The 27,435-nt window shown below is 36.6% G+C and overlaps 1 protein-coding gene across 6 annotated transcripts in view; it reads left to right on the top strand.

Moving 5' to 3' along the window:
- The window catches only part of TRPC4 (transient receptor potential cation channel subfamily C member 4), a 143,753-nt gene that overhangs the window by 91,293 nt on the left and 25,025 nt on the right, over positions 1–27,435 (top strand). For all 6 annotated transcript variants that reach the window (XM_059377425.1, XM_059377424.1, XM_059377423.1 and 3 more), the window contains 2 exons: positions 16,316–16,455; positions 26,507–26,820. In XM_059377425.1, coding sequence (XP_059233408.1) covers positions 16,316–16,455; positions 26,507–26,820 — 454 coding nt within the window. The remainder of the gene's footprint in view (positions 1–16,315; positions 16,456–26,506; positions 26,821–27,435) is intronic.

The raw sequence follows: 27,435 nt of genomic DNA, 5'->3' as shown, positions 1-27,435 counted from the left end.
TTAAAAAATAGAAGTTTCAATAAGTCAATTGGAGAAAGACAACTATCATATGATCTCCCTGATACGAGGAAGTAGAGATGCAACATGAGGGGGTAAAGGGGGTAGAAGAAGAATCAATGAAACAAGGTGGGATTGGGAGGGAGACAAACCATAAGTGACTCTTAATCTCACAAAACAAACTGAGGGTTGCTGGGGGGAGGGGGGTTGGGAGAAAGGGGTGGGGTTATGGACATTGGGGAGGGTATGTGCTATGGTGAGTGCTGTGAAGTGTGTAAACCTGGCGATTCACAGACCTGTACCCCTGGGGATAAAAATATATTATATGTTTATAAAAAATTTAAAATTTAACAAAAATAGAAGCTTCAAACCTTTATTAACTTGTGAAATTAAGACGTATTGGCTGCCTCCTACTTGCAAAACTTGTAACAGAATTTTCCATGAATGTTGGCTAGAAATTATATCCAAACCACAGCTGAATGGTTAAATAAGATACACGTTTAACTGTGATAATTAAAATTCTAACCTAGGGAAATATCTCCTAAAGGCAACATTTCTTTCTTTTTTTTTTTTAATTTATTTATTTGACAGGGAGAGAGAGAGATCACAAGTAGGCAGAGCAGCAGGCAGAGAGGGGGAAGGAGACTCCCTGCTGAGCAGAGAGCCCCATGCGGGGCTCTATCCCAGGACCCTGAGATCATAACCCGAGCTGAAGGCAGAGGCTTAACCCACTGAGCCACCCAGGCACCCCAAGACAACATTTCTTTAAGATATCCTGACTTCATGGAGTTAATTTTTCTGGGGATTTTTAAGATAAAAGGAGATTTTCTAGAATAAAAATTATATATGAATGATTCTCTCGCTTGGAGGATTTTCTATATCAAATATATCTGTCCAAACAGTATATTATTCATTAAAGCTGATGAATTCTAAGTGCCTCCCATCTGACACTGAGTTCTAAGTGTTTTACTAGATCTGTAACTAGAAAGGGGGTTCTCATTAGGCTCTTGTAGAAAACACACTGTACTTGGATATATCTCAGGTTCTATCACTGAGAGAAAATTAAATTATGGGTGGTCACAACCTCTCAATAAAATGGAGGATTCAGAGTCCCACTGAGTCCTAATGTCCTGTCCTAGGGAGCAATCATTATTAAGGCAGAGAAAATTGGTCTTTTGTGGACAGGAGGTGGGAGGTGAGGAGGAAACTAAGGACAACAGGATAGGAATGCTGTAACATTTTACCGAAGTACGATATAGACAAAAAGGCCAGGTCTGATTTAATAGCTCCGTTAATGAGTCTTCTTCTATCTTGTCTCATTTAATGACTGAGGTCTGGCCAAGGAAGTTGTCAAACATTTCACAGTCCCTCCATTGTGAGGGTCTAGATTTGCAATATGACTGAACGACTTACAGAGAAGAGAGTGGCTTACAAACAAGTTCTTGGTCCTGCTTTTTTCCCAGTGATAGACTGAAGCTCTGTGCAGGGGTTTTTCTCAAGTCTTCTTGAGCTGACTTGATTTTCAACCCATGTCACTCTATGAGCTACTTAGTATGTAAAAAAATGCGTTTTCATTCCTACTAAATTTATTTTCCTTCCATTTTCAAGGGATGTTTCCCAGACTTCTGATAACATAACTTACAAGAAATGATTACTTTTATACCATCCTTTTTTTTTATGCTGAGGGGAAAAAAAGACTTTTGTTTATTCATTTTATGTATTCATATAAATTTTAACGCTTCCTGAGTAGAAAAGTTTTTCTAACTGTAAAACCTAATCTCTCAAATCGATCCCTTTATCTCCTTAAGAAATACGGTTTTGCTTTGGAATTTCTGTTCTTTCATATACTTTGCTGTGTTTCAACAATACAGACTTATATTTGGTGTGACAGATCCAGCTATCTTGTGATTTAGTACAGTGGCAGGATAATGCTTCCCTGTTATTTTCAATATCTTCCCTGTGGAAGTTCCACATCCTGTTGACTATTTAAATTGAAGTCTATTGAGTTTCGTATCTTTAGAAAACAGTCTGCAATGACCCTTGTTCTCTTCCACTGTGGTTTCATAGATACGCGGTAACTCATCTCTTGCAAGGCGTTTTGAATTTTTTCCTTCAGAACTTTCTTGTATGAAAAGTTCTTGACCCTTCTTTCTCCCATTGAACAACTTTGAGAGATCTTATAGATGCTGTCAAGATCAACTTTAGCATATTAGCAAAGAGATCTAAAAGCCTCATGCAGGGATCAAATTTAGGATTTCGTCATCTTGAGATACAGTCCTAACCAAAAGAGAAAAGTAATCACAAATAATTCAGTTAGAACTATCTCGAAAGGTAGATTCTGGACAGATAGATGCCAATATACTTCTCATATTGCCAAGTTACCCATTTAAACTAGAGTAAGAAGTGCAACAATGTTCCATCAAGCAAGCATATGAGCTTGATGACAGAGCTACGTTCTATCAGTGTCAGAGAAAAAGTGTCATTGGAAAGTCTGGACAATGGATTAAAAAGAGCCTGGGGCCAGATTAGAGACCTAGCTGCTTCTGTGCTCTGCTGTGCCATGACCTGGAGGCTCTTAATTTATTCAGGGTTTGATTTTTAACATAGAATATCAGGGATATGAAATGAATATTCATGTCAGAATTTCCCTTTTACATAAAATTTATATGCAAACTAAATATAGCATGTTATATTTATAATGTACAATGAGAATTTATCTAAATTATAGCAGCAGTTTTATCTCAAATAGATGTCATTTGTTTTCTGAAGGTAATGTGGAGTAAAATAGGAGGGGGAGAAAAAAACAACTTTTGAATGCTAATTTTTAAAGCTTTCCCCAAAGCCAGTTTTGATTTTTCTGCAGAATCTATTATAATTTGACTGTAACAGTCAAATCCGTGTCATAGCTTATTCCCTGCAAAAAAAAAGTTTGCACAAATGTATATGCATGTGAATTATCAGGAGGTAGACTTAGGTTATCAATTTAGCAAAGAGAAACCATGAGATTGACAACACATTTCAAAAAAGTAGGATGTTACTGAAGGCTATCACACTAAGAAAGCAGGAAATACTTTGTTCTCAATGAGAAGGAAAAACGTCTGCTGCAGTAACTTGATATTATGTGTGTGCCTAAGAATATGCCATAATTATGTAGTATATAAATCCATGCACACTGAGCATGATAAGGAGAAGGGTGAACTGAGGAAAAGATGTATCATAGGAAGAAATCTGAGCTCTGTTAAAAATAACTTCTAGTGAATTCCTAGGCATAAACTAAGAATTGCTCATAATATCCGGATTATACATCTTGCCCATAACACATACTTATTTGACAATTTTTCTCTAACAAAATTGGCCTCTCATTTCCATGATTTATTTTATATTTTTATCTTGTAAAGGGTTGATATTAACAAATCTGAACATTTCGATAAGGGCTGCCAAATTGCAAATAGAAAAAGAAAACTTGTGATCACATTCTCCCCTACATAAAGACTCATAGAGACAAGCAATTCTATATATGCATAATTCTTCCTTTTTGTGACCATTTCTCCACCTTTTGACTAATAGGCATTAAGATCATTTGGTTTTAGGTACTCATACTGAATTACACATCTTCTCAGATAGCCCCCCAAAGGTATTTATGCAATTATAAGAAACAAGTTTATAGTTTCTCCCCACTCTCTCTCCTGGCAAGGTACTCTAAACCACCTCAGTACACTGGCGGCAGACACACATAGACACCCAAACACAGCTGCAGAACATCTGCTTATTTAAAAGACATTTTGATTTTCAAGAAAACCAGATAATCATTGTAGTAAGACATATAATCATCATTTTCCTTTTTATCTCTGAGGAAAAAAGTTTAAGGTCACCTCTACTAAGACTTACCAAGATCTATCCAGACTAACACAGTAAGATTTCAAACAATGAAATATTTATGTAGATTTAAATTGTTGGGCACATTCTACTGCTGACCAAAAGACTTCTTTATTGGGGAGAAGATTAAGTATTTTAGGTATGATTATAACCCAAAAGTGAAATCAGCACACTTTGAGGGAATATTTGACAACATGATCCAAGCAGATGGTTCAAGGGAAGGGGGCAAAAGATAGAGAAAGAGGACTACTCCTCTTTTATTAAACAAGGGAGGGTCAGTGTGAGAGACCGAAGGAAGGCTGAAGTGGTTTTCTTGAGTTCAGAATGACAGCAGCAGTAGTGATGGTAGTAATAATAGTAGAAAGAAACTATTATTTCTAAGATAGTTAAGATAAGATAGATAAGATAGAATATCTTTCTAAGATATTCTAAGCTAGGCACCCTGCCAAATGTTTCAATGTGGATTCTCATCTGAACTTCATAGTAACTCCACTTCACTGAATCATAATAAATGTTTGTATCTCATTTCATAGAGAAGGAATAGGCTTAGAGAAGTTAGATCCTTTGTCCAGGATCAGGAGCTAGCAAATGCTTGAGACTTGATTCATAAATCAGTTGTTCCAGAGCTAGAACCTTTATCCTCCATAAATACTGCCCCCCAAATTTGAGGGGTAGGATTCGAGGTGGCAAAAACAGCCCAAGAATACAAGACTTCTTTGCTCATTTGTTTTGTTTCTTAATTTCCACATATAAGTGAAATCATAAGGTATTTGTCTTTCTCTTTTTTGCTTAGCATTATACTCTCTAGATCTATCCATGTTGCTGCAAATGGCAAGATTTCGTTTTTTAATGGCTAATTTTCTGCCACACACTCATGTGCACGTGCGCGCGCGCACACACACACACACACACACAGAGCACATCTTCTTTATCCACTCATGTATCAATGGACACTTGGGTTGCTTCTACAACATGGCTACTGTAAATAGTGCTGCCATAAACATAGGGATGCATATATCCTTTTGAATTAGTGTTTTCATATTCTTTGGGCAAATACCCACTAGTGAAATTACAGGATCATATGGTAATTCTACATTTAATTTTTTGAAGAACCTCCATACTGTTTTCCATAGTGGCTGTACCAGTTCACATTCCCACCAACAGTGCAAGATAGTTCCCTTTACCCCACATTTTTGCCAACCCCTGTTGTTCCTTGTGTTTTTGATTTTAGCCATTTTTACAGGTATGAGGTAATATCTCATTTTGGTTTGGCTTACATTTCTCCAATGATGAGTGATATTGAGCATCTTTTGATGTGTCTGTTGGCCATCTGAATATCTTCTTTGAAGAAATGACTAATCATGTCTTCTGCCCATTTTTTAAACTGGATTATTTGTTTTTGAGTGTTGACCTGTGAAATTTCTTTGTATATTTTGGATACTATGCCTTTATCAGACATCTCACTTGCAAATATCTTCTCCATTCAGTAGGTTGCTTTTAGTTTTGTTGACGGTTTCCTCTGCTGTGCAGAAGCTTTTTATTTTGATGTAGTTCCAATAGATGACTTTTGCTTTTGTTTCCTTTGCTTCGGGAGACATACTGAGAAAGATGGTATGTCTGATGTCAGAGAAATTAATGCCTATGTTCTCTTATAGGGTTTTTATGGTTTTAGGTCTCACATTTAAGTCCTTAATCCATACTAAATTTATTTTTATCTATGGGGTAAGAAAGTTGTCCAGTTTTGTTCTTTTACATGTCTCACTGTCCCTTTAAGTCAGTGTTTCTTGAAGTGTGACCAACTGACTAAAATCAAAATCATTGTGAATTTCTACAAAAAATTTATATTTTGAATTCTCCCCTTGGTTGATTAGTTCAGATATTCCAGAGGTCTTTAAACATTAAAGACTGAGAAACAATTCTGGAAGCAAAATTTCATGCAAAATATGTATTAATGTGAAAGCTTTATTAAGGAGTCTCAACTCATTAGAATCTAAACATGAAATGGTTTTACTTCTGATCACTCCTCCCAAGCACCCTATACCAGATATCCTTTTCCTATATCTTGATAATACATTTAGTAGATATCAAGTTCCTAAACCTTTGTGTTATTAAAAAGTAGTCCCATGGACACCTGGGTGGTTCAGTTGGTTAGGTGTCTACCTTCGGCTCAGGTCATGATTCCAGGGTCCTGGGATCAAGTCCCATGTTGGGCTCCTTGCTTAGCGGAGAATCTGTTTCTCCTTCTACCTCTGCTGGCCTCTCCTCCTGCTTGTGCACGCTCTCTCTCTGTCAAATAAATAAATAAAATCTTTAAAAAAAAATAAAAAACAGTTTGAGTCTTATCATCAGTTTAGAGCATTCCTCTTCCTGACAAAAGCGTGGCCCATGGCTCAAAGGACCTAGAATTGTCCGTTTGCTCATCCTTCAACCCCAACTCTGGAATGGAAAGCGGGACACAAACTGTTCATGTTCTCCTGCTTGGTGGCTGTCGGGAAGAGGAATGACAAGAAAAGTTACACGTCTTCATGATTTCCCTGGAACCCCGGTCACAGCTCTTTCCTGGTTGTGTGTCTCTGGCTAATACTGTGTAGCCAGTATGACAAGCTGTGACTCATGGCTTTCCTGATGGGCGCATGAGTGTTCTCTGGAGACCCTGTGTACTTCCAAACTGCATATTCTTGCGTCTGCACAATAGAGCTCTGCCTGACATCTTCCAGTCCCTCAACTCTTGTAACTAGTACTTGGCTCCTTTAGAGGTCCTATGACCTGGCAAGCACAAGAGGGCATGATTGCTAAAGCTTGGCTTCTTCCTGTGATAAGCCCTCATTCCCCAAGAGCATCACAAAACCTTGCCACATCTCATGGCAGGAGGTCAGGCTGCTGCCAGCTGTCTTACTGCCAAAACATACTGTCTATTGTCCCTGAGGATCCAGACCCAGGAAGAGATGAGCAAGCCAATTGTGGACCAGACACTCCAGCAGGAATTGAGATGCCAGTTTTTCCTGTAGAAATCCCCCAGATTTTTGAGGGATTCTTCACAGACTCTTCCTCACTTGTTTTAGGGGAGGTGGTAGGCTGGAGAGCAGTCACCTTTGTCTCTCCATCTGGTATTCTGAATTAGCACAAAAACTGTATGACCCTGACATGATGGCTCTCTTGCCACTTATTCCAAGTGTTCTCTCAGTTTAGACTATGGGATTGGAGAGCCAGTTGGTTGGTAATAGATACGGTTCTAATGTCTCCTTATATGCCCTAGAGGGAAGGGTGTGGCTACAATTTTCTGTAAGCTAGTGGGGGCTCTCATCATTATCTCTGTCTGGGTTTTAAGATTAGCACTGAGAAGATAGAAGCTGCCCCTTAACTCAGCACTTTTTGGGGGTCCAGCAGAATGTGAATCTCTACTGAGTCTCTACTAAAAAATTTAGATTTTTCTAACCAAAAGCAAAATTTTCACCAGAGACCACTTTTTATTCCATGATCTGGGGAGGGAAAAGCAAAACAAAACAAAACCTCCAGCAGGGAGGAATTATTTCATTTTTGTTCTTTTTATCTACATTGATTTGGTGCCACAGTATAGAACTTGGTGTTCTATGAAGAGACTTCCAAGGTCAGATTCCTTGACTAGATCTTAGGCTGCCATGACAGGTCCTTGGAGGTTGCCCTAGGTGAAAAGGTGACTCGCTCTTTGTTTAGGGGTTATTTATCCTTTGTGTAAGTACAGAAAGCAAGGAAGAACAAGACAAGAGGTCTGTTCACAGAATTACACTCTTCTTACCTGAAATCGGGGCTGTTAAATGTGGTGTCTGAGGTCTGCCTACTTCATCCTATTCTCACAACCAGCTTCACACAGTGGGATATAATCAGACACTCAAGTAGCCCTAATGAAAACTGTTATGGGAAAGGTAGGAAAAATAAATACTAAAAACTTCCAGGCATCCACAAATATCTTTCAAAGGAAGTTCTCTGACTCATTTGCACTATGATCTTTCCTTCGCTGGTCCCCACAGTCTTGACATCCATGCTAGTAATTAGACCTCCACCGTGACTCTCAGAAATCATGTCATCTGTTTATAAACAGCAGAGAGCAATTTTGAAATGTTCCCATTGTGGGAACAGGACAAACATTTTGTGACAGGAGCTCACTGAAGCTTTGTTCTCTTCAGACTAGTTACCACAAATAGTTGATCTGGATGCATATTCCAGCCAGTTAATAGCACCCTCTAGCTTTTCTAAAAGGCTTGTTTCTTCAAAAATTTTGGTGAATGTCGCCAGAGCAGAGGAAACTTGGTATTTTGCTAATGTGCTCATAAGAAATAGAAATCATTAGTTATCAAACACGTATGTGGTGACTAGAGCTCTATGAAAAGCAACTGGATTCTGGTGCTCTAAAAACACAAGATCCCAAACCCTATTAGCCAACAAGCACTGACTGATAGTCTTGATTTACAGCTCAGGTTAAAAAATGATGGTGTGAACTTTCAGTTTCATCAGGATCTCTGTTTTTTCCACATAGCTGTGACTTAACAGAGGTCAGAAGTGAATTTTTGTGTGTGATCCAGAGAGTCAGGTTTAATGTCTACTTTTTGAATTCCTAAAGAACTGTAATATCTCTGAATTGTGAGGGTTTGCTCTTCGCCTTCTTAGGAAACCATAGAGGTCATCTAGCCCAAGCTTCCAGTGGAAGTGCCATCTTCTTGAACTCATCTAATTGGAACAGAGTCTGCTCAGATATTAAGGAGCTCCAAGTTAAAATGTTGTTTTGTACTGAGCTTTTAACTAGTTCTTTTAACTGTTTTCCCACAGTTTCTCTATTCCCTTATGTAATTATCCATAAAATATTTGAAGTTACCTATTTTGTGGCTGTTAATAATCACATCTGGCTTTCCAGTCTGGTAGAAGCAAGAAGAGAGGTAACAATTTATCAATAAAAGGAAAAAAGATATAAATACTCTAGTTAGTTAGCAGATATTTAAAAAACACTTCATTTTATAATACATACAAATCTGAAAATAACAGAATCACAGATTCATAGGCTTGGAATTCCCTTCAGAGATCAGATGGAACAGGTTTTCACCTACTTTTAGAATCACTCTGGAGCCTGAGTGATGGAAGACATTCTAGGCTTGGATTGGAATCTTGACCCCACAGGGTGATCCATTCCAGTTTTGGAACAACTCGGATTGCCAGAGAATTCTCTCTTACATTGGTCAAGAAGGTTTCTCCCTATAATTTTCATATCAAAGATCCAACTTGTGCTTTTTGTAGCAGACCAAAGCAAGTCTGTGTCCTCTGGTATAAAACAGCTTTTAATCTTTCATGGAAACTATTGTGATGACTGATTTTAATAAAATTTGACAATTCAGATAGGAAGAAGTAATGTCTGGTGATTCATTCCATTGCGGTAGATGGTATGATTTGTATAATTATTGATTCTATATATAGAATTCTATATATAATCCAAACCTCTCTGCTTTTGAAATGAGGAGTAACACTAGAACACTATTGTCTAAGATTACAAAGCCGAGTACCAGTTGAGCTGAGCCTTGCCCCTCACTCACCTGCTATAGTTAAATTCTTATCTCTGGTGAAGATTCACTGGAAATGCATTTGTTCAATTAATGATTGCAGTGCACACATCTTCTCATCTCTGGGAACTGGCCAAGTTTCCAATAAAACAAAACAAATAAGCCACATTGTGAAATCTCAGAAATAAGAAAACATTGTCTAAGAGCACTGCCTAAGGAGCTTGAATTCTGGTTTCTTTATTAACTGGTAGTGGAGCATAGTCACACTGCTTCTTTTGGTGTGATTTTTCTTATGTAGGTTGTGGTTGTGTTCTGGCTTCTGAGATTGTCCCCAGGCTCAGCAGGAAAAAGCACCGCAGAATGGGGAAAGGAGAGAGGTTCCAGAGCGCTTTTCCTCACTGGATAATATAAATTGTTAAGTTTCCCACAAACTCTAAAATCCGAGCTTGCATCATATCCTAGTCAGGTTTATTATATTCCTTTCTTCAATATGGAGGCAGTGATCATTATCATCTCCCCAGTTATGCCCCTATTTTATCTGAGCTCTCAAGAGAGATTTCTTTCTGAAAGAACCTCAAAGAGAAAACTAGGATATATAAACACCAAATCCATACTAAATCAGGGTCTACAGCAGACTTTAAAATCTACACTATATTTAAAAGTCTGAAGTTAGAACAGACTCTTAGCTATAGAGAACACACCAATGGTTACCAGAGAAGAGGTGGGTGGGGGATGGGTGAAACAGGTGATGGGGATTAAGGAGGGCCTTGTCATGGTGAACACGTGGTGATGTATGGAAGTGTTGAATCACTATATCGTATACCTGAAACTAATATTACAGTATGTTAACCAACTGGAACTTCTGTAAAAACTTTTAAAAAATGCACACTAAAATTAGTTAGACTGAAATCAGTCCTCACCTAGGTTATCAACTGAGCTCTAACTTAAAATTTGAAGAAATAAATTTAAATAATAATAAATAACCATTTCTAGTTATCACTAAATGATGATAGACTATTAAGTCTAGTTCACTTTTATTTCTTCCAAAATTTTATTATGAGAGTTTTCAAACATACCTATCGGCAAGATATCACAATTAATATTATATTTATGATATTTATGATATATTTTATATTTATTTATTTCTTTATTTTTTATCTATCCCTATTGCCATTTGTCAACATCAACCTCTCATCATTTTTGCTGTCTTCAAGTTGTAGCATTACTTTTCTTTTTCAGGGCACAGAGATTTAAAACATTGACAAACACACACAATCATGAAGTACCACCACAATCAAGATACTAGACCAGGGCTGGAAAACTATGACCCAGCAGGAAAATATGACCCTTGGACAGATTTTGTTTTTGTTTTAAGATTTATGTTATTTATTTGAAAGAGAGAGAAGGAGTGCTCAAGCACGCAAGGAGCTAGTCAGAGGAAGAAAAATCCCAAGCAGAATCCCTGCTGAGCCAGAGCCCCATCCCCACCCCCACCCCCGCCCATGTCCGCTGGATCCCAGGACCAGGACTGAGATCATGACCTGAACGGAATCAAGAGTCTGATGCCTAACCAACCAGTTGCATCACCCAGGTTCCAGTTGACAGTTTTTATAAATAGTTTTATTTTAACACTGCCACACCCATTCATTTACTGCAAACCTAACTTATTTATTCTTTGGCCCTCTGCAAAATAAGCATGATGGTAGTTGTATGTTTTTATAGATGTCCTTCATCAAATCAGGAAATTACCTTTCTATTCACACTTTGCTTAAAGTTTTTTGTTATAAATGGATGTTGAATTTTGTCAAATGCGTTTATGGCATCTATTGAGATCTTTTTTCCCCCCCAATAGACTGCGGATGGCATAAATCACATTGATTGGTTCTTAAATGTTGAAACAGTCTTGCATTCCTGGAAAAACAGCTATTATCAATTTTATATAGTGCTCTATTTAATTTACTGGTTAGTATTTGTTGAGGATTTTTATGCACATTCATAAAAGGTATTAGTATGTAGTTTTCTTTGATTGTATTATTTTTGTCAGACTTTTTATCAGAATAACACTTGCTTGCCTCTTAGATGTTTCTTTCTCTTATATTTTCTTAAGTGTTTGTTCTTGTATTCTTAGCACTAGTATTATTTCTTCCTTAAATGTTTGGTAGAATTTTTCCACCCATAAAAAAAAAAAATGTTTGGTAGAATTCACCATAAAGCAACTGGACCTGAATTTTTCTTTGGTAGAAGCTTTTTTAACTATGAATTCATAATACTTTAATAAGTATAGGACAAACCAGGTTACTCTGTATACTCTTGAATGTGATTAGAAGTTAATGTCTTTCAGGGAAAATGTTCCAACTCATTTAAGTTGTGAAATTTATGGATATCAAGTTGTTCATTTTTTTCACTTGTTGTCCTTAAAATGTCCTAAGATCTGTACTGATGCTCCTTCTTTCATTTCTGATATTGATCATTTATATATTCTCTCTTTTTTTCCTTGACCATTCTGGCTAGAGTTTTATCAGTTGTACTGATCATTTCAGAGAACTAGAATCTGTTTTTGTGGATTTTTCTCAAGGTTTATGTTTTAAAATTTATTGCCTTCTGCTCTTATCTCTTTTACTTTCTTCTGCTTGTTTTGGATTTAACATGTTTGTTTTTCTATTCATAGTGTCATAGTTGAAGCAGAGATCACTGAGACTTTGATTCTTTTCTAATAAAGTCTTTAAACCTATAGCTCTAAGTACTATGTTAGCAGGACCCCAGATTTATTTGGATGTATTTTCATTTTCAATCATTTCAAAATATTTTCTAAAAATCTGCAAATTCCTCTTTGATCTAGAGTTATTAGAAGTATGTTGTCTGATTGCAAAATATTTGGGGATTTTCCAAATACATTTCATTATTGATTTGTTGTTTGTTATATTGTCATAGAACACATTATGTATGATTTCCACTTGTATAAATATGTTAAGGTTTGTTTTCTAGCCCATGATGATATGGTCTCTCTTGGTGAATACTACACATGCATGCACTTGAAAAAAAAAAAAAAGTGTTCTACCACTGTCAGGTTGTTGATAGGGTTGTTCAGAATTCGATATTCCTACCAAACTTCTGCCTACAGATGCTACAGAGAGGAACACTAAGGTCTCCATCGACTAAACTTATACCTTTCTCTCTTTGTTGTTTCAATTTTAATTATGGAATCCTGCATTATAAGATTGTATTGTTAGCTGCATTCATTGTTAGAATTGTTCTGTCTTCTCGGTGAGTTGACCTTCTCCGTGAGTTGACCTTTTCACCCATATGTTAGTATATCCCTCTACCTACCTGGTAACAGTCTTTCTTTTGAAATATATCTAGTCATATTAATATAGCCAACTCACCTTCCTTTTTTTTTTTTAGTTTTCTTTTGATTAGTATTTCATATGTCTTTATTATTCTTTTATTTTTATCCTGTTAAAGAATTGGAATATAGCTGTGTTTTGCATTTTTCTATATGACCATCTCTGTCTTTGAATTGGTGTGTTTAGACCATACATTTTTTTTAAGACCATACACTTTAATGTAATTATTAATATTGATGGATTTGAAATCTACCCCATTGGTATAGTTTTTCCTACTGGCTCTATCCATTCTTTGTTGCACTTTTCCTTTTTTTTTTCTGCCTGTTGTAATATTGAATATTGTTCATAACTTCATGTTTATTTATATTTCTGGATCTTTATACATTTAATTTTGTATATATACATATATACATGTACATATGTGTGTATATACATGTGTGTGGGTCTGTGTGTGTGTTTATCTGCAGTCTGCCACAGTGAGCCCTGAGGCTCTCTTTGGAGGAATCTGCTTCCCTTAGAAGTATAGGTTCTTTGGCCTTCTATCTCTTTTATATACATTGTATATAAAAATATATTTTTCAAGTAGGCTCCATGCCCAGCATGGAGCCCAACTTGGGGCTTGAATTCACAACCCTGAGATCAGGACCTGAGCTGAGATCAAGAGTCACATGCTCAATTGAATGAGCCACCCAGGCTCCCCTACCTACATTTAAAAATATTTTAAGAGAATGCCTTAGGGTTTACCATATAAGATTTTGTTCAGTATAACTTCAAATAATATTTATTTTGTTGACAAGTAAACTAAGAATTTATGATAGTATGTTTCTAATTCTTCTTTCTCATCATCTGTGCTAATGTTGTCATTTTACTTTTCCATATGCTATATATGTTATAAACCACAATACTTTGCTACTGTTTTTGCTTTAGGCAATTATCTGTTTGAGCAATTCTAAAAGAAAAAATATCTTTTACATTTATTTTCTTTTTAACCATTCCTGGATATAGATTTTCATTTCTTTTTATAGACCTAATTTTTTTTTTCAGTATCATGTGCCTTCTGCCTAGGATATGTCCCTCCAGCAATTCTTGTAGCCTGGGTCTCATGTAAACAGAGTGTTTGATTGTCTGAAAAAATGTCTTTGAATCATCTTCAATTATGAGAGTTATTTGTGCCTTGTTTAGACTTCTGTGCAGACTTTTTTTTTCTTTCAATGCTGTAATAATGTCACCTGTCTTACATAGTTAAGACAACAAATCTGATGTCAGGCTTCAACTTCTTCCTTCGAATGCCATGTGTCTTTTATCACCCCACTCCCACTCCTGATGCCATCACTATTATTTCTTTACCTTTTTAAAAACATTTTGAATATGATGTATCAGAGTGTACATGCATGTGTGTATTTAGAGATGGTATGTATCCCACTTGTACAGAAGGCCAGACAGAAGTACATTGCATTGATGCCTGAAAATGGATGCACCATTTTCTTCCCTGAGAACATCATGCAGGAATTTGAGGCAATATTGTCAGGAGCTCAACCGGGTTTGAGTTTCATTGCTACAGTCAGTTTCAGGGCACCATAGACTCTGCTTCAGGTGGTGCTATGGACTGCATGTGTGTGTCCCTTCCAAATTCATATATTGAAATCCTAACCCCCAATATGATGGCTTTTGGAGGTAGGGCCTTTGGGAGGCAACTTACATCATGAAAACAGAGTCCTCATGAATGATATAAATCCCTTATACAAAGAGGCCAGAAGAGATAGCTTGATCTCTTTCTGCCATGTGAGGACAGAAAGAGAAGTCAGTATCTACAGTACGGAAAAGGGTTCTCACCAGAGCCTGACCATGTTGATACCGTGATCATAAACTTGCAGCCCTCAGAGCTATGAGAAATGAAGTTTGATTATTATCACAGAGTGGGGCTCTGTGATACTTAGCTAGAGTGGCCTCAACTGACCAAGATAAGTAGGAAAGAAGGTAATTCTCAGAATTCCTGCAGCACCCACACCTTTTGGCCTCCTCTGTGCACGTGTGCCTCAGAGGTGTTCTCTCCCCATGCTCTCGCCACTCTTCCAGGGGTTGTCTGCTTCCGATTGTCACTTGTGTTTGTTGGCCTGGTGATATAAAACAGGCAGATTCTCTGTTGTCCTGGTCTGTGGTCAGACTTGGGTAGGACGATGCCTGGGCATTAGGGATGGAAGTTCTCAGTGCGCCCTATCTTACTACTTAAGGGCAATGACACTTTGCAGGTCATGAGAAACCTGACCTTCCCCTGTGGTAAGAAACCTCGAATGATACTGGTGTCAACCCTAGGCCCAGGACTGTTTCCTGCTTCTCCCATAGGGTTCATGTGTTGTGTTCCCTAAGGAAGAGGAGTACTCCATGAGAAAGAGCACTGAAGGAGCTGGAAACTCCCTTGTGTCTTTGTCCCAGAGGCTCTATTCTCTTGTGCTAGCTCAGACTCAGCCTTTAGAAGCTAGTTTAAAAGTTTTTCTGAAATCCTCTTACCCTCTTATATGATGCCTTTGTCTCTCAGGACTGCACCCTGCCACAGGTGAGCTAATACTCACCCTAAGGCTATCTTTGGAGGAAACTGCTTTCCTTAGATATGTAGGCTCTTTGGTTTCCCATCTCTTTGATAGGTCCATAAAAGATTATGATTTTATAGTTAACCTGATTTTTTCTGGCTTTTAGTACAAGACAGATATGAAACACTGTGATATACATTTGACATTCCAGACTATTATTATCTTAATAGAATCATGTTACTTGCTTATGTTAATGTAGTTATGAAATCATATTTATCCTTTTAATATTTCCTGATTCTACACCCTTTGATTTCTCTCTCTTTCATCATTGGGCCTGAAAATTAGATTTATAAAATTTTAATAAGATTATGGAAATAAATTGATATATAGTGATATTTCGTAGCACTTGCTAGAATTTGAAAATTAAAACATTTCCTATTAAAAATATGATCATTATAAAGGGAAGGGATTTTTATTTTCTCTAGATGTAGTTTCAAAGCTATTGCTAGATAAAAGGTCTTCTAATGCAATATCATGCATGTTATGACTGTTTTGTGTTCAGAACTGAAATCAGATCCCTGAAGTTGCTAATCAGTTATAAAAGCAAAACAAAGCATCCTGCTTGATGTAATTAAGACAGTTATGTTCACCAGATACACTTTTCATGAATCTTTGAGTCATCTCAACTTTGGCGGAAATGTGTCTTTAAGTATTTGTTTATAAGTGTTACCAGATTTTCCATGAGAAATATATATAGTTACATAGAAATTACAGTTGATTCCAAAATTACACCTTCTTATGAATGTATCAAATGAATAAAAGAAAGGGAAACTGCCCTAAGAGCATTCTCTACAATTAGCTCAGTGTCCTGTAAGTTTTAGAGTCTGGCTGAGACTGAATATTACTGTCTTTAAAAAATAGATGTTTCATGTAGGAAAACAATATAGTCTCTTGCAGCTCTGAGATTCTATAATTTTTAAGTTGCATATCTCAATTTTTAGTAATTTGAAAATCACACTTACGGTGACTCTTTTTGTAATTGCAGGTTTTATATGGGGAGAAATTAAACAAATGTGGGATGGTGGACTTCAAGATTACATCCATGATTGGTGGAATCTAATGGATTTTGTGATGAATTCCTTATATTTGGCAACGATCTCTTTGAAAATTGTTGCATTTGTAAAGGTAACTATTGTTTACATTGTTGATAAAGCGTAAGTTCTGATAAATATTGATATGCCTTTGATTGCTATTAATTTTACTAATAATGTTACTTTTAGAGCATTATGTATATGTGATATTCACCTCCTCATCACTTTGATAGATGGGTATAAAATACATAGATAATATCCAATTTATAGTCATAAAACAATGTCATAATTTGAAGTTGTCACCCAATTTTATTGCATCTAAACTGAATAATGCTTCAAAATTACTCACCATAGTTGCTCTCGCTTCTGATCTTCTCTGCTTCTAATGAAATTCTACCTTAAACACTATTTAAATTTTGGCAAACAAAATCTATTTTTATCAGTTACAACTAAACGATAATATTACATAGATCAAAATATTACTTTCAAAGCATTGAAATTATTTCAGCTCAAACTAATATAGTTTGATATAAATAGAGCAGAATATAATTTCTTTCTCTTCATCCCATTCAACATGACAGTGCCTGAAATCTCATACACCCGTCACTCCCCCAGATTTTGTACAATATCAGTCTTTTCCAAACCACAGAATTTATGTAAAACATGTTTGTTCTGCAATGACAATCTGGATTATTTTGTACTTTGGGGGATATTTTTTGAACCGAAATATCATCTCCTTCCTGCCTTTCTTTTTCCCCATTTCCTTTTCTTTCCTTTTTAATTTTTTTTCTTTCAAAATGATTAGTGTATTAGTAAAAAATAAAGAGTGTCTAATTGGGCTTTAAATGAACGATTCAAGCAAGTTAGGGATCTGATCTAGAAAATACTAACATGGAGGTGAACTCATGTTCATTTCATCTAATTCTTAAAATGGCCACCTGAGTCTCTTAGTGCAGAGTTCAGCTCTGTCAGGTTCAAAAATACCCAAAGTTGGAAAGGCCAGAGTTTCTAGAATTTGTTCAGTTAAAATGTTGCCAGCATTCACCAAAACATTCAGAAAGAGCATTACCTACCAATTTCATGGACAGGAAGCTATATTTTAAGAATAGAATGATAATTTGGTAATTTTTCCTACCTGAATTGAGGTTAATGCCCTTGATGACCTTAAGAGAAAAGAAGGTACTATCTTAACTAAGGAGGTTATGCATCTATATAGGAGATAGGCAGGGTTTTGTTTTTTTGTTTTTTTGGCTTTTTTTGTATTTTTAAAAATTTTTTTTTAAAGATTGTATTTATTTGTCAGACAGAGAGAGAACACAAAGCACGAGGAGCGGCAGGCAGAGAGGGAGAAGCGGACTCTGCACTGAGCAGTGAGTCTGATGTGGGACTTGATCCCAGGACACTTAACCAGCTGAGCCACCCAGGAGCCCCAGGCAGTCTCTTGTTAAGTGCATATCTGTCCAATTCTTATTTTCTTTGTAATGATCCTTAAGTGTATCTATAAGGCCGATTTATCCATCTTTCTACAAACAAGTAATGTATCTGTTTTTTTGTAGCCCTGTACGAGTATAAAATTCTGGTGACTGTGGCAGTTCTCAAACTTTCAGCTGCAAAAGAATTACATGGAAGTCTTTCTAAAACACAGATTCCCTTTCTCCATCCCCAGAAATTCTAAAGTAGGAATATTAGGGAAGATCCTAAATTTGCATTTATAACAAATTCATCAGATGTTGCTGATGTAGCTGATCTAAGGAAGATACGTTAATGATACTGGACTGTGTAATTCTGTTCAACAGTTAAGAGAAGTATGAGATTGATACCAAAAAGAACTTCTCTTACATATTTTTATACATAATATTTATACTACATATAGAATATTTTATATATTACATTTATATGGTGTTTACATATAATACATATACATTTTAATATATAAGAGCTCTGGTATATGATGGGTACAATTATATAAATTAATAAATATTTGTAGTTTTTTTTGTCTTAGTTTTATGAATGAGATTTGAATTTTCTTAAAAAGTTCTAAGTTCTTCAAGTGCAACATCAGTTTTAATAGTAAGATGTAAATATTGGCCCTTATTCTACACCAAGGAAAATTCTTTACCCCACGTAATGAAGAAGGGGTAAAGGAGTGAAGAGGAGATGGAAAGTGCACATGAATTACCCCAGATGACAGTGATGTAAATAACATGGAATCTCAAGAAATACAGTTTGTTTATGCACTGTGGTCATAGGATTTCAACTATGATTATAATGGAAAGTGTGGAGTGTCCTTTCTGATGATTAGTTTGTGAGACTAAAACTTGAGTTGCTGGGGAGGAATTTATTGGGTAGTGTTTTCTGGGCTCACTTCTTTCCTCCATCACTTACTAGTTATGTGAACTTGACCTGATTCTCTGCCTCTCTGTGCCTTAGCTATAAAATGAGACTAATCATTTCTATCTTGTGCTGTTGGTAGGAGCAGTAAATGAGGTGACATAATTAAAATGGCTGTTACAGAATAAGCATGCATTATTAATTTTTCTTCTTTTTCTTTTACTTCTATGTCCTCCTCCTTCATATACTATACGCCCATTGGACTTGCCTTTTTAAATGTCTTTATTATGTCCCTTCATTTACTTTATGTTCATTGAAAAAAGTTGGAGCTCTGGATTCACACTCACCTTTACCACGTGAAACCTGTGTGAGTTGGGGCAAGTTATTTAACATCAGCCTCGTATTATTACCTGTTGAATGATGATAACAATCAAAAGAACACTTACTTTGGGAGTCTAATGCCGACTTGTTGACTCTCCCTTCCTTACCTTCTTTTATTTATCATTCGATTTTTCATGCTAATTTCTAAGTAATTTATAAGTTAAAATTTCTGGAAAAGGTGCCATATTTGTGTATAAAAATAGACTGCTATAAATAAGACAAAGAGCCATTATATGAATCAATCAGTAAGAATTTCTGAGAGCACACTATAAACCAGGATTTCATCTGTTTTCTAAGAATGCAAAGATGCATGGGATATATCTGCTGCTTCAAGCAATTCACAATCAGGTGGAGGAAAGAGACATGCATATAAGTAAGAACGTTCCCATACAATAAACTCTCCAACATGGCCTGTGGTAGCATCAAGGAAGGAACTAAACTCTACCGGAGGTATCTTCGAAGACAGAGCCAGTGGCCATTGATTGGGCTCATGAATGTGCCTGAGCATTCCAGAGAGAAAGGGCACAATGCACAAAAGAGTCTGAGTATATAAAGAAGGTCAATATCAAAGACAAACGATCCTGTAAATGGGGGCGAGGAGAGGATGGGAAGAACTTTTCACATTCTGCTATAGAATGTGGGATTTACCCTATTAATAAAGAGGGGCATTAATAAGATTTAAGCAGAGAATGAGTCAAATGATACTGAATGCCTGAAGTAGAGAAATGAACACAGGGAAAGCTGCTGGAGGCTGGATTTGAAAACAAAAATTAGGAGGGAAGAGCCACAAGATACGTGGTTTATTAATTATGAAATATGAGGCAGGTGGAATCCCATGATGCTGCTTACTGGTAAATAGTTTAACTGTTGTGGTGCAAGCACGAGTACTAAGGAGCTATAACTCAGATCTCTGTGGGATTGTACAGGTTTTACCTCCAGTCTGAAGGTGCATAAATAGGAGTAAAAATCCAACCCCGCATCTTTTCAGCCAAGCCATGGATCCAGACCAAAAAAACCTGTCAGTCCACAAAAAGGAAAACCTTTCAGAAACAGATTTTTCCAAGGGGAGAAACTTTTAGAATAGGTGTGGCAGAAGGGCCACACATGGTTAATTGATTTACCCTTTTGTAATTCTCCACCTAGAGGTGATTTTTAAACACACACACACACACACACACACACACACACACCCCAAAGGGTCCTTCTAAGGCCATGGTTTGAGCTCAGATCAGATCTGATCTGTACTTCCTCTGAGTACCACTTACACCACTTCCTACCTGTGTGATTTGGGGCAAGTTACTTAAACTATACCTCAATTTTCTTATGTGTAAAATGACACTATTAATCAAATCCTATAGAATGTTTGTGAGGATTGCCTTAACAAACATTTAATGTCATAAGTAGAGCTTAATATAAACACTTGGTATTGTTTTTAATTTGAATGTACCATGCAATAACATTATATTGTACAGCCAAAGACAGTACAAAAGTATATGCGACTTCACTATTCTCCTTACACAAAAGACTTTGTTGTGGTTCTTTAAATACCTTGATTCATGGACATCTCACAGCTCGTGATCTGTTAGGTTTTTTGTTTTTTGTGGTTTTTTGTGGGAGTTTTTTTGTGTGGTTTGTGTTTTTTTGTTTTTGTTGTTGCTGTTCTTGTTTTTTTGTCATTTGCTCTTAATTCTTGGAGAAGGTTAGTTGACCATTTCCCATTCTCACTATGTATGAAATACTAGTTAATCCAGAGCTTGTTGATGTTGATGTTTGTGCACTCTTACAGAATGTTACTTTGTCTTCTTTAGGACTAGTTTTCTCCTAAATATTACCCAGTCCTTGTCTATATGTCTAACTTGTCTCTTATACTTATCTTTAGTCATTTGGCAGTAATGATTGAATTCCTATGCCTATTCCAGTCTGTTATATAAATAATATTTTCCAAAAAAAAAAAACATTATGGATAAGAACATTTATTTTAGGAGTCATGATGGAATTGTTCATAGTGCCATTCTTCGAGATAGTTCTGAATAAATAGCTCATTAATCTCTCCTATGCTTATCAGCTAGACTAGAGAGACATATTGTTTCTATTTCACAAATGTAACTGCAACGTACTCTCCAAATTAGGGAATTTTCTAAATATTCTCTAGTTTTATGGCATAGAGCTCTGTAGAGATTTTAAATCCTAATTGTTTAATCTGGTATCATCTATCACAGGAGAAAATCCAATGCCTTCTTATTGTCTTTCCCTACTCCATTATCTAACCAATTTGTGGAAGGGATAAGGTTTTCACCTTAAAAGTCAAACATTAAAACCAGTTTACGTTTTCTGTTTATTCTCACATGACAAAATTTTAATTTTGTATCAGTTTAATTTTTTATGCATGTTTATTGGTTGCCTGAGTTTTATAAATATGCATCAGAGACTATAGAAGATATAAATAACCCAGGGTCATGATTCAGGTCATCTTCCTCTCTTAAACACTTCTGCTAACATATTCCTGACCTGACTCCAGCTTCCTCTTGGAGTCATCACTATCCCCAAACTCTCCATATTCCAGCTACAGTAAGATATCACATCTCTACACATGATTCATCTTTTCCAACAACCACGTTTTTGAGTATGTCTATGACTCTTCATCCTCGAGTGCTTTTTGACCTCCTATCATCTATAAGACACTCTATAAGATGTCTGCTTCCTAAAATGCATCAAACAGAGCTCCCTGCATGGGGCAACTGACAGGTAATCCAAGAGGTTTAGAGGTTTGGAGGTCTGCAATGAGTGAGTGAGTCTCTTAAAAGGAATCTGAGTAGAAATTAATATTTAGAGTAAAACCATACTATGATATATTTTATTTAAAAACAAATACCTGAAAGAAAGAGGAAGACAAGAATTGATGGTCCTAGGAAGGCTTCGATGTATACAGTAGCTCTTGATCTTTCTCTTTCCTTTCTTAAAATAATTGATTAATTAATTAAATTCAAGCATAATTAACATATTTGATCTTTCTCTTTCAAAGATTATTCTATAACATGCAACTACCAGCTCCAGTCAAGAGGATCCTAGTGTTCACTCCCCGATGGTCAAAGAGTACTTGTCAAGGGAATGATGAGCATTTCTTATTTAATGTCTGTTTTCTTCACTATATATAAGCTCATAAAACATAAACTGTATTTTATTTCCTCACCACTGTGAGCCTTGAAGATGGTTTCTAACATAGAGTAGGCACTCAGCATATATTTAAGAATAATTAACAGCTGAAGAATGAAAATAATTAGAATTTAAACCCATTCTAGACAAAGGGCCTGATATTCATAGGAAGGAACTTTGGTGAGAATGTGAAGTAATTTGGAGAATGAAAAGTACTAAAGGTTTGAGCCAGAGCATTAAGCACCAAATTCAGTACAAATGGTAGGTCAATCTCAAAAAAAGAAGTCAGGACCCAGATTCCAGAGGCTTCATGTGACATGTCGGAAAACTGGAATTTCATCTCAAGAATACTGCAGAGTACTTAAGCAAGATATAAGACGGTCTGACTGACCTTTTTAAAAGATGATTCTGGAAAAAATAGATAATTGTAGAAATGAGGCCCAGGGCAGGGAGAGCAATTAGGAGGCTATTATAATAATTTCTGAGGGAAACAGTGGAGCTTTTTTATTTTTAAGTTTTTATTTATTTATTGTCAGAGAGAGAGAGAGCACACACAAGCAGGGTGAATGGCAGGCAGAGGGAGAAGCAGACCCACCCATCAAGGAAGGAGCCTGACATGGGACTCGATCCCAGGACCCCAGGATCCTGACATGAGCCAAAGGCAGACGCTTAACCGACTAAGCCACCCAGGTGTCCCCATAGGGACATTTCTAGTCAACGAAAATACCAGTGAAGACTCTCAACCACAAATTCTGCTTTGGGTGATTTATTGCTACTCCCTAAGATCAGGGAGCAGATACGGAGACAGAGTTTGAGGAGGAACAGTCATGAGTTCCAGTTCTGGCCTGTGAGGTTGAGATGCCTGTGAGGTATCTGTGTGGATAAGTCAATGAGGCAGTTGAATATAAAATAAGACTGTAAGGGGAGACATCTGGGCTAGAGTTAGAGGACTGGGCGTCATTAGCTCATAACTGACAGTTGAAACCACTGAAAACCTCCAGGGGAAGTAGACAGAATGATAAGAGAAGAGGCTTGTGAAGCAAGGTCAGTATTTAAGGAGCATGTGAGAAAGAGGGACAGGCAAGGGATCCTGAGAAGCAGCTTCATGAATGGCGGGAGGCAAACATGCAGAGATTAAAAAATGAATATAGATTTTGTGAAGAAGTTTTAGGAAACAGAGCCAAAGAGAAATTTTAAATTCAAGTTAAGATTTTAATTCCTAATCATAGAGTTTGGAAACTACATTTAAAGTTGAAGAATTACAGTTTTTCTCTCCAAGTTCAAAGAATGCCGTAGCTTGTAAGAATTTTAAAAATTGCTCTGTAAAACCATGCCTATATTTAAAAACCGAAGTTAAATGTATACGTGAAGGACAGGAGAAAAATTAGAAAGCCAAACTTAAAAGAATGACATCAAGAGATAATTGATGACTAAATGATTATGTCTCTATTGAATCCTGACAGATGATGAGGTTTCTGGATCAGAGAACAAATTATTTACTTACATAACAAGCTTGACATTGGTTCCCCATCCTCCAGTTCCCCACAGGGCAACAGATGAGAGCCCGATGTACCCTCTGCACACAGGGGCTCTTACCACAGGAGGGAGACGAGGAAATCGGAATCTCAGAGCTTGCACAGGGCAGCTGTGTCAGCTGTCCCTCTTCCCCCTGGAGAACGAGAAAGGCCTTCACTTTCTAAAGTAAACACCGTCTCTCAGGGGAGGCAAAGGTCCCTAGTTTTATTATCCTTCGACTAAGCAGATGGCTCCAGGGGAGATGTTTCCAAATCTCCCAGAAAGTCTCTATATTTAACTTCCCAGGCTTATTTGCCATTCAGACATCTTTTAACAGCCATGCAATGTTTTGCTCAGGAAGCCCTGACCATGCATAAATGTGAACATATTCACAGAGCATTGTTTCCCAACAATTACCAGAAGTGCTAGACTTTGAAGCAGACTTGAGTGACTCTACTGGGGCAGAATCTAGCATCTCGTGATTTACAAAATAGAAAGCCTTCCTCTTGATTTTGCAAGTCCCAGCTGAGACAGTTTGCTAAGAAGGGACCTGAAGTACCACGTCACCCTGTGATGATGGAGTCTATATCCCACTGCGCCCAGTGCCTGCGAGACCGAAAACACGGAACAGCATCTCCAGAAGCCTGGATCATTTCAAAGGGCCCTTAAAGCTTGAACAACATGTAATCTCTGTTCATTTCCGGCCCCATGAACCCCAGATGGAATTTATCCCTTTCTCTTCTCTATTCCCACAGCATTTTGTGTTAATCTCTTTGAGCATTTTTATTATTAGATGTCTCTCCCATCCTCAGTGGACAAAAAGTATTCAATGGAAGAAAATGTTTCTTGGGTACCCATTGCATGCTCCATCGTGTTAAACGCCATAAGGAATTCCGAGTAAATGATCACATCCTTACAAATGCTTACTGTGTCATATTTAGCATAGGGAGAGAGATAGAGAATTACCCATCGATGCAAGGGTGAGGGGAGATGTTCTCTACCTAAACATGTGTCCTTCAAGAGAAGTGAGAAAAAGGTGAAGGTGATTTTAGACTTTGAAGGAAAAGGCGGCCTGTATAGGAGGTGACCAAGTGAAGAGAATTAGATAGTGGTTGATACCACAAACCCTCGCCTTGATACTTGTTATAATGAATAAAAAATAATAAGTTTTCAAATGTTTATGCATTTTCAGTGATTAGCTCTTTTATGGTGAAGTTAGCAATGTTCAAGAACAGTTATCAGCATTTAAAAATAGAAAATACCCTCCCCAATGTCCATAATCCCACCCCCTTCTCCCAAACCCCCTCCCCCCAGCAAACCTCAGTTTGTTTTGTGAGATAAGAGTCACTTATGGTTTGTCTCCCCTCCAATCCCATCTTGTTTCATTTATTCTTCTCGTACCCACTTAAGCCCCCATGTTGCATCACCACTTCCTCATATCAGGGAGATCATATGATAGTTGTCTTTCTCTGCTTGACTTATGGGATAAAAATATATGTTTATAAAATAAAAATTAAAAATAGAAAATAATTTCCCTCTAGCACAAACTTGATTGTTTTAAGTTGTCACTCAAGCAAGACTCTGAGTGTTAAACAAAATCAGAAGCTCGTGATGTATTTTCTCCCCAGGGAGATTAAAAAAAATACTATCTATTAGTTTCAAGAGAATCAATTAACATTTGTAAAGGTCTTTGGTATAAAATGCAATATAATAGGAATGGAAATATTCTGATATTCTGATGGGACTCATACAGAAGAGCTGTTTGTTCTAACATGATTATTAGGAAAAATAGCCAGTTGTCTGGACATATTTTTTAAGGATGTGTATGAAGAAAAGAATTCAATTTATTGTTTGGTTCCTATACAGGTTTAATCATAGATTCTATAACAGTATTTCAAAGAGCATATTTGATCCTTTTTAAAAAATGATAGAAATTTACCTCAGTAATACAAAGGATGAGTTTCTTTTTGCTCTTTGTGTAGCACAGTGTCAAGATAGTTCGAAGCTGGCATTTTAATTAACTTAGTCTTACTTTTTAAATAATTGCTAGTCGAGGTTTAATAAAATAGCAAATATTTCTCTCAAATCACATACTTTATCTAATTAAGGAATGTTCTAACAAATATCAGATGCTCTACATGTTAAATTAAAATAATTAATAATCCATTGACTTCCAGGATGATTTCCAAGTTGGGTTTTATATGCACTTAAGATATAACAGATACAAAGAAGGCACTGACAGTTATGCCCATACTGGTCATTACTATTCCAGGGCAAGGAACCAGTACTTCCACTCGTTTATATGTAATTTATATCCCACATGCATTCATCTAGATTAGGCAAATGTGTCAAATATAATAAGTAAAACCATTAATAATTTTGTTCAAAATTTAGTAGTTTTCCTTTATAACATAGCTTTCTTTGCTATCATGTTGCTGTCTTTTCCCCATATAAAATCAGCTTTTTATCAATGTAACATTTTCTTTTCTTTTTTTTAAAGTTCAATCAGAAAGGTCAAGATTAGATGTAACTCACATATTAACAATGGCAAGGACAGACCAGGAAGGCCACCTTGATTAAAGCTTATACATTATAAATGTCTTTAATAAACTCTTGTTTTTGTGTAGATGAATATTGCTGCCACCATCATGAAGGACGACAGACCACAGTGCTGCATCTACCTGTAAAAGCATTCAGACCTGAACTTGACATAGTCACATGTATGCGTTTGTTTTATTTTCCCTGTGTTTCTCTTTTTTCTGCAGTACAGTGCACTTAATCCACGAGAATCTTGGGACATGTGGCATCCCACCCTGGTGGCTGAAGCTTTATTTGCCATCGCAAACATCTTCAGTTCCTTGCGCCTGATCTCGCTGTTTACTGCAAATTCTCATCTGGGGCCTCTGCAAATATCTCTGGGAAGAATGCTCCTGGACATTTTGAAGTTTCTATTCATATACTGCCTTGTGTTGCTAGCATTCGCAAACGGCCTAAATCAATTGTATTTCTATTATGAAGAAACAAAAGGGTTAAGCTGTAAAGGCATACGATGTGAAAAGCAGAATAATGCATTTTCAACGTAAGTTGAACAGATGCTTTTATTGGTAACATTGTGCAGAATTCAGAGGGCATTACATTATGAATTTGAACCATGACAAGTGGTTGCAAAGAAAATTGTGCTTAATGCAGAAAATAGAATTAACGTGGCTGTGAATGAATGGATCCTTCTGACATTAAAATACATATATATCCAGAACATTTATTTTAAGTTTTAGTAAAATGGTTTTTAAAATGACCTCATATAAAGGAAAGCTATATATTCAGTTTTAAAATGAGAAATAAAGAGGAAACCTCTGCCCTACTGACAGTTTACAAGCTCGTTAAACGATAGAACATACATAAGGCCAATCATGTGAGAAAATTCAAGTATTTCTTGAGCTTTCAGTGTTTTCCAGATAGGAAAGTCTCTTTACATGTTCTTTACTCTCTAATCTCACACACACACACACACACACACACACACACACACATCCCTAAGGATGGAGAAATAATCCAAAATAGGAACCCCGGGCTAACTTAGGCCACTATAATTATGCACACAAAACTCTGTGCCTTTATATCTGGTGAGTGATAGTCCTCACTCAGTGCCAACCTCTGGTCATTCTCAAGCAGGTTTGCTGACAGCATGGGTCCA

This window comes from Mustela nigripes, chromosome 15, assembly GCF_022355385.1.
Source record: "Mustela nigripes isolate SB6536 chromosome 15, MUSNIG.SB6536, whole genome shotgun sequence".
In the NCBI taxonomy this organism is placed as follows: domain Eukaryota; kingdom Metazoa; phylum Chordata; class Mammalia; order Carnivora; family Mustelidae; genus Mustela; species Mustela nigripes.
This window is presented reverse-complemented; position numbering and strand designations above follow the sequence as displayed.